The 7921-nt window shown below is 43.3% G+C and overlaps 1 protein-coding gene across 1 annotated transcript in view; it reads right to left on the reverse strand.

The window, feature by feature from the left end:
- Nucleotides 1-4820, reverse strand: part of LOC116991527 (insulin-like growth factor-binding protein 4) — an 83520-nt gene extending 78700 nt beyond the window's left edge. Inside the window, exon 1 of the mRNA XM_033050194.1 lies at nucleotides 4299-4820. Coding sequence (XP_032906085.1) covers nucleotides 4299-4647 — 349 coding nt within the window. The 5' untranslated portion in view covers nucleotides 4648-4820. The remainder of the gene's footprint in view (nucleotides 1-4298) is intronic.
- Nucleotides 4821-7921: the final 3101 nt, after the last annotated feature.

Below are 7921 nucleotides of genomic sequence, written 5' to 3' on the forward strand. Positions count from 1 at the left end.
TTCTATGTTTCTAAGTCGGCTCATGGACACGCCAGCCACCTGTCAGTTCTGCAGCAAGGAAGAGGCCGTGTTCCATATGTATATGGAGTGTGAGAGGTTGCAGCCCCTGTTCGACTATCTGAAAGGGCTGCTCCTCAAGGTTTGGCTGCACTTTAGCCCCACGCTCCTGATATTTGGTCACCCTGTACAGAGGGGGGAGGGTCGGGAGTGGGGGGGAGGGAGTCTCCCTGTCGGTTTGTTCCTGGGCCTGGGCCTGGCCATGGTCCAGGCAGCGGGTAGTCGATGGTCACACCAGAGTCAACTGCCTGCCCCTCTTATGGGCCTACGTCCGTGCCCGTGTCTCCCTGGAAAGGGAGCACGCCGTGTTCACGGTAGGCCTCCAGGGTCGAGTATATTGTTGATAAAGTTGACAATATTTGAATTTGATAGCTGTTTTGTTTGTAATCTGCCAATATAGGTAGTCTTGATCTTGTTTCTACTCTGTTCGTTTTGAATAAAAGCATTTTGTATTATAAAATAAATAGTCGGTATCGAACTCAGGTCTTTGGTGCCTTAAGGCAGCAACTCCACATGTGCCACTGTGCCGCCCCAGGTCACAAGTATCTTCTCCCAGATTAAGGGCAAATTTAGTCAACAGGATTTAAATGAAGCCAAGAATGAGCTCAAGAATGTTAATTTTCATTTCTGGGGCTGCAGGCATGTTTCCAATGGTGCCTGAGTTTAAAACAGGTCTCTGATCTTTATTCCCTCTGTTTGGTCTCTTTCTGTCTTAGTCATTAATCTTGTGGTTCTGTGCTAGGATCAGTTCTAAATCTTGACAAACTAATTATTCTTTGTGTGTTGCATCAAAGAAAGTGACTACAGGACTATTATAAATACTGGATCTGAAGCTTCTTTATACTTTGTCAGCCCTATTGATGGACTCCAGATTTACCTTTCCTTTGGAAGCAGACTGACGCTGAAATTTTCCAGCATTTTTTGTTTCTGCCATTATGCTTCTCATATTATGCTTCTCAGGTTTTCCATTGGATTTTACTGTTAGGGAATCAATAGTCAAGTCAAGCAGAGTCGAACACACAAGCACAATGAGAAACAATGAAAGACAATGAAACTTCTTGCTTGCACTTAGACTCACTCAATGCATGAAACATAAATTATACCTAAATAATATTTAAATTAAACAACATAGTGAGAAGAAAAAGACTATTCAGAAACAGAACTTTTGTGCAAAACAATTAGAAAACCAGTCCATGGGAGTGCGATTGGCCCACAGGATTCCAATGCTGAGGGAGGTTAACGGTTGTGTAAGTCAGTTCAAGAACCTGTTAGTTGAAGGAAAGTAGCTGTTCCTGCACCTCAGTCAATTCTAGAACCTGATAGTTGTTGGAAAGTAACTGTTCCTGAACTGTTCCTGTGGGATTTCCAGCTTCTGTACCTATTGCTCAATAGCAGTAATGAGAAGAGGGTATGGCCCAGATGATGGGGACCCTTGACAGTGCCTCATATAGATTCTTTCAAAGATGGGGACGACTATGCTTATGATGGGACCAGGCTGAGTCCACCACTCTCTGCAGCTTCTTGCATTCCTGTGCTTTGGAATTGCCATGCTGGGACAAGATGCAACCAGCCAGGATACATTCTACAATGCATCTCTGGAAGTTTGTTGAAGTATTTGGTGACATACTGAATCACTTTAAATTTCAGATAACGTAGAAGTGCCGGCGTGCCTACTTCGTGATTGCATGTATGTGTTGGATCCTGGACAGGTCATCCGAGATGTTAATGCCCGGAATCCTATGTACATTTTGCTCTCTGGATCTGGAATTGCAGGAATTTCATTGTCCTACCTGGGACACATAACAATAAACTCTCTTGAATCTCTTGAATCTCTTGGACCTCTCTAGTTGAGCATACTTTCAATTCCTTTCTTTCCTCTTGTTTAAGATCACCTTAAACTGACCAAAGCTCAACTGTAGAAGGGTCTTGAACCAAAATATCACCCATTCCTTCTCTCCAGAGATGCTGCCTGTCCCGCTGAGTTACTCCAGCTTCTTGTGTCTATCTTCTGAGAATTCTGATTACCTTAGCAAAGGGTTACAAATTTATTAATGAGTTGTGCAAGGTGAGAAATCGCCAAGGCTCCTTTTAATCCCAGCTGACCGTAGATTGGCAGTTCTTTAACCTGATTTTTAAAGAGTGTGCACCTTCAAATCTGCTTTAAGTCTGATTTAATCCCTTTTAAAACAACTCAACTCCAAATATTGCTTTACTGCACCAGTAGTAAGCTAATTTTACAATCTTAAGGGCCTGTCCCACTTACGTGTCCTTGGCACGCAAATTATGCGACCTCGTGGTCCCGTTGAGCCGAGACGGTCGAGCGAAGGTTGGGCACGATTTCATGCGTACGCACAGTCGTCTGGAGCGCGTGACATCATTTGAAGATGGACACAAAGCTGGAGTAACTCAGCGGGACTGGCAGCATCTCTGGAGAGAAGGAACGGGTGACGTTTCGTGTCGAGACCCTTCTTCAGTCTGAAAAGAAGGGTCTTGACCAGAAACGTCAGCTATTGCTTCTCTCCAGAGATGCTGCCGGTCCTGCTGTGTTACTCCTGCATTTTGTGTCTATCTTCAATTTTCCTGGCCCCGCTCTGGGAGTAGAAGTGGCGGCGGATCTGGACCGCAACGGCCGTGAGCCCCAGGCGGAGTTCGGCAATCGTTTGCCTGCTACTGCTGCTGTTGAAGGTGAGACGTTGCGTCGCACCAGGGTCTCGGGTCTGTCCCACTTTGGCCGTCAGTTTCGCGACAGGCCATTGGCGCGCGAAGATTTTGTTCACTACAAGAATTTCGGAGCCCCGCGCGATGTCGGGATCGGTCCCGCACAACTCCATACCCCTCCGCGCTTCTAAGTGGGACCAGCTCCGCGTGACCATACGGTGCCCGTACGCCTCAAGCGACCACGAGGTCGCGTAATTTGCGAGCCAAGGACGTGTAAGTGGGACAGGCCCTTTACTAACTCTGCACAACCTGATATTTAAAATATGTCGCAACATTACTTTTTGGAGAGTTTGTCACTATTCAAACAACCTACCTGGTTGTTTGGAGATCTTTGATTATTTGTCATCTCCCAACTCAAACCGTGAGTGCGATAGAACCACAAACTCTGAAATATTGTATCTGCAAGTGAATTGCGATAATGTTTTCTGGGACTGAAAATAATTCTCCTTTGTGAGGGAGGTCTTTAAATCAGCGTATTTTCATATTAAATACTGAAATTCGATAAAATGCTGCAGAATGAAATATTGTTGCAGCTGTCTGTGTATGGAAGGTGGGTTGAGGAATGGATAATGCTATAACAGAATTTGCTATGAGCAGAAACATGGTGCCGATCCTTCCTGATTATAAACAAGCTTTTCTGAAGCAGCGCAAACATCTGGCTCTAATTTGACTCCCCCCAAAGATCATAACTTTAAAACATGTAAAGAAAAAATGTCTGTTTTTCTTTCACTCTTTTATTTAGAATGCAGCTTTCAGTTTGTGGCACAGTTCCATGAAACATTCGCACACTGGGAGAACTGTATGAGTGAACTTTACAAGTGTACTTAAACGGTGACAAGTGTGATACTGATTTCACTACCTGAGGGGATAAAGATCAAATAAATCAGAAACATGACTGATATTGTTGCCACAAGCAGAGGCGTAGATCATATCACACTTTCCATTTGCATTTTAAACATTTTATAAATTAAAATGTTACTTTCTTTGTAAGTTTGCTTTTTAACTAATCATACAACAATTGGCGTGTAAATTTGGTTCAGCAGAATTGAGAAGAAGCCTGTGTGTATTAGGACTGCTTTAATCCTGTTTGGAAAGTTTACTGGAATGCAGTAAATGAAGCATATATTAGAAGAAGCATTGACATAAGAAATAAATACACTTTAAGCCAAACACTCTAAGGAGGGCAATAAACAGCCAGATAAAGGCTTCAAAAATTAGAAGAAATTCATAACATCTCTTTCAGGTTTTTACGATATACCCTAACATCAAAATTATAACAAATTAGAAAGGTTTTGTGTGAAGGTGATTCTTTCACTTTTTATACAAAACCTTTGTGTTATATAAAAAATTCAGGCAAGTAAACCAACTTTAGAGGCAAATACCTGGGTAACTGCACATTATCTCGATTTATTCTAACAATTATAGCAGAGGTAAATGAGTACTAGTCATCAGCAAAATAAATTATTTTGTGTTAGGTTAGTCTTTTCAGTCACCATGTTATAAAAAGCACATTACGTGATTACCTGCTTGTATTGATTGAATCCTTTCCACCTCAGCAATGTCCATGCATATGCCACGTCCTTGCATGAGAGTCTCCAAAGGTTTGCTATCCACCAGCTGGGGGTAACAGCGGAGCCCGATCCCACAGCGTGCCGTGTACACCCCACAAGGTTGGCCTCTAGACAGTGCACACATCTGGCAGCAGCCGCAACCTGGCTCCCTTACCATCTCTTCGGTGCATGTATTATCCACGGGCGGGCAGTGCGCCAACCTTTCATCGGTGCAGGGCAAGCAACGGATCGGCCCGGCTGCCTCCAAGATCAATGGCGAAAGCAGCACAAGCAGAACACTCAAATGCTTTAAAAGACACATCGAAACACAGAAAGTAAACGAGATGGGGAACAGAAGCGTGCTCACAATACCTAGCCACTCTGAGTGCAATCAGGATTATTTATACAATGGTTAGACTAGTTAGTGATAAATTCCAGTCAGGACGCTGATTAGCTATTCCTTACATGTGGGTGTAATCGTACAGCATGAAGTGGAAAAATACTTTCGCTGGGTCTTAAACACATAGTTGTACCAGTAGGAACTTGAAGAATTGGGTTACAGCCAAAACAACATAGTCGTGACTTGACATTCTATTTATCCGAAGGAGCAGATGGATATACAGTGATAACTTCATTACTTTCCCTGCAATAAATCTGCTCTCCCTGTATTTTACAGTGCAACAAAAGCAAGGGGAGAACATTAATACACCTTTGATCTGTACAAATCCTTCTTTTGGTGAAGGAATCTGAAGAAGGAAGATTTTAAAATGTGTTGTAGCTGCAAAAAATTGCAGACTTTAAATTATATCAAAAATATGATATCTAACATCAGTTTGGGGAAAATCATTTTGGAGGAAAAATTACAAAGCTGTATATTCAGCGGGACTAAACACTGCGCTGATATTTGAAGGGGCTGGTGCACAATCTAATGTTCTAAGTTTAGGCAAGGCCAACTTTGATGGCATTAGACAAGAACTTGCAAAGGTTGATTGGAGTAGGTTGTTTGCAGGCAAAAGGACAGCCGAAAAGCGGAATGGTTTTAAAAGGGTCAGAGTGAGAGTTTAAGGTTCGGCATGTTCCTGGTAGAGTAATGGGCAAGGCAGGTGAGAGTAAGGGACTACGGATGACAAGGTAAATTAAGGCTATGGTTTGAATAAGGAAGTAGGCATAGGTCAGATATAGGCAGCTGGGATCAAGTGTATCCACGGAGAAGTATTGGGGATTGAGAAACATACTCAAGAAGGACAAATAGGAGGGTAAAAAAAGAGGGCAGGACGTAACTCTGGCAGATGGGATAAAGAAATGTTATGTATATTAAATGAAAAAGGGTAACTAGAGAGAGAATAGGGCTCCTCAAAAACCAATGTGGTCATTCATGTGTGTAGCTGCAGGAAATGGATAATGTCCTCAATGCATATTCCTCCTCTGTATTTAACATGGAGAAAGGCATGAAGACTTGGGAACTTGAGAAAGTTAATGGCAATATCTTGAGTGCAGTCTGAATTAAAGTCATGGAGGTGCTGGTTGTATAAAGTTAGATAATTATCCTGGCCTGATCAGCTATATCCAAGGACAATTGGAAAAAAAGAGAAGACATTGCAGGAGTCCTGGCTGAGATATATGAATCATCATTAGTCACTGGTTAGGTGCTGGATGACTGGAGGGTGGAAAAAAACTTAGGAAGTATAAATCAGAAAGACAAATATCTGTGGAGAGGATTTTGAGAATTAAGGTATACATTAATTTGGAAAAAGCAGGTGTTGATTAGAGATACACAGCATGTTTTTTTGTGTGTGTGAGAGGTTGTGTCTCACAAATTCTATGAAGCTTTTTGAAGAAGTAATCAAGAAGGTTGATGAGTGCAGGGCCATAAATGTAGTCTACGTGGACTTCAGCATGGGCTTTCGTAAGGTTCTGTATGGTCGGCTACTCTAGAAGGTTACATCGCATGGATCCAGGCAGAGCTAGCAAATTGGATACAGAATTGGATTTTTGGTAGAAGTTGAGGGAGGTGGTTGAAGGCTGTTTTTCAGAAGGGAGATCTGTGATTAGTGGTGTGCCTCAGAGATTGATGCAGGATTCCCCCTGCAACCACAGGAAATGCAACACTTGTCCCTTCCCCCTACCCCCTACCCCCCCCCCTCCCCCTCGACTCACCAATCAGTCTTTCCAGGTGAGGCAGAGGTTAACCTGCACATCCTCCAACCTCATCTACTGCATCCGCTGTTCTAGGTGTCAACTTTTCTACATTGGCGAGACCAAGCGCAGGCTCGGCAATTGCTTCGCTGAACAACTCTGCTCAGCCCGCGTTAACCAACCTGATGGCTCAGTTGCTCAGCACTTCAACTCCCCCTCCCATTCCCAATCTGACCTTTCTGTCCTGGGACTCCTCAATTGCCAGAGTGGGGACCAGTTCAAATTGAAGGAACAGTACCTCATATTTCACTTGGGTAGTTTGCACCCAAGCGGTATGAACGTTGACTTCTATAATTTTAGATAGCCCTTGCTTTCTCCCTCCTTCCCCTCCCCCATCCCAGTTCTCCCACGTCCTACTGTCTCCACCTACTTCGTTTCTCTTTCATGCCACCCCCCCAACATCAGACTGAAGAAAGGTCTCGACCCAAAACGTCGCCTATGCCTCACTCGCTGTTTCTCCAGCATTTTTTGTTTACCTTCCATTGCTGTTTGTCCTCTATATCAACAATTTGGATGAGAACGCACATGGCATGATTGGTAAGTTTGCAGATAGCACTAAAACACGTGGTATTGTACACAGTGAAGATTGAAATCAAGAAATATTGTGGGAGTTTGAACAGCTGGGTAAGTGGATTGAGGAATGACAAATTCAGATAAGTGTGAGGTACTGCATTTTGGAAATCAATCCAGGGCAGAGGGATCCAGGGGTGCAAATGCATCATTCCCTGAAAATAGCATTGTAGGTAAATAAGATGTTGAAGAAAACTTTTGGGACATTGTCCTCCATTGGTCAGGGAATTGAACATAGAAGTTGGAACATTATGTCACACTGTTCAAGGCACTGGTGAGGCTGCACTTGGAGTATTGTGTTTTGTTTTGGTCTCCCTGAGATAGGAAATATGCTATTAAGCTGAAAGGAGTACAGCAATTTATGAGGATATTGCCAGGAGTCGAGGACCTGAGCAATAGAGAAAGGTTGGGCAGAACAAGATTCAAGAGTGTTTTAGTGCCATATGTACCGAAATGGAACAATGAAACAGGGGCCACAGTTTAAGAACCAGGGGCCACAGTTTAAGAATAAGGAGTAAGCCATTTAGAACGGAGACGAGGAAACATTTTTTCTCACAGAGAGTGGTGAGTCTGTGGAATTCTCTGCCTCAGAGGGCGGTGGAGGCAGGTTCTCTGGATGCTTTCAAGAGAGAGCTAGATAGAGCTCTTAAAAATAGCGGAGTCAGGGGATATGGGGAGAAGGCAGGAATGGGGTACTGATTGGGGATGATCATCCATGATCACATTGAATGGTGGTGCTGGCTCGAAGGGCCAAATGGCCTAATCCTGCACCTATTGTCTATTGTCTATTGACAGTTACGAATGACTCAGAAAACACTAAACATTAATAA

This window comes from Amblyraja radiata, chromosome 2, assembly GCF_010909765.2.
Source record: "Amblyraja radiata isolate CabotCenter1 chromosome 2, sAmbRad1.1.pri, whole genome shotgun sequence".
NCBI classification, from domain to species: domain Eukaryota; kingdom Metazoa; phylum Chordata; class Chondrichthyes; order Rajiformes; family Rajidae; genus Amblyraja; species Amblyraja radiata.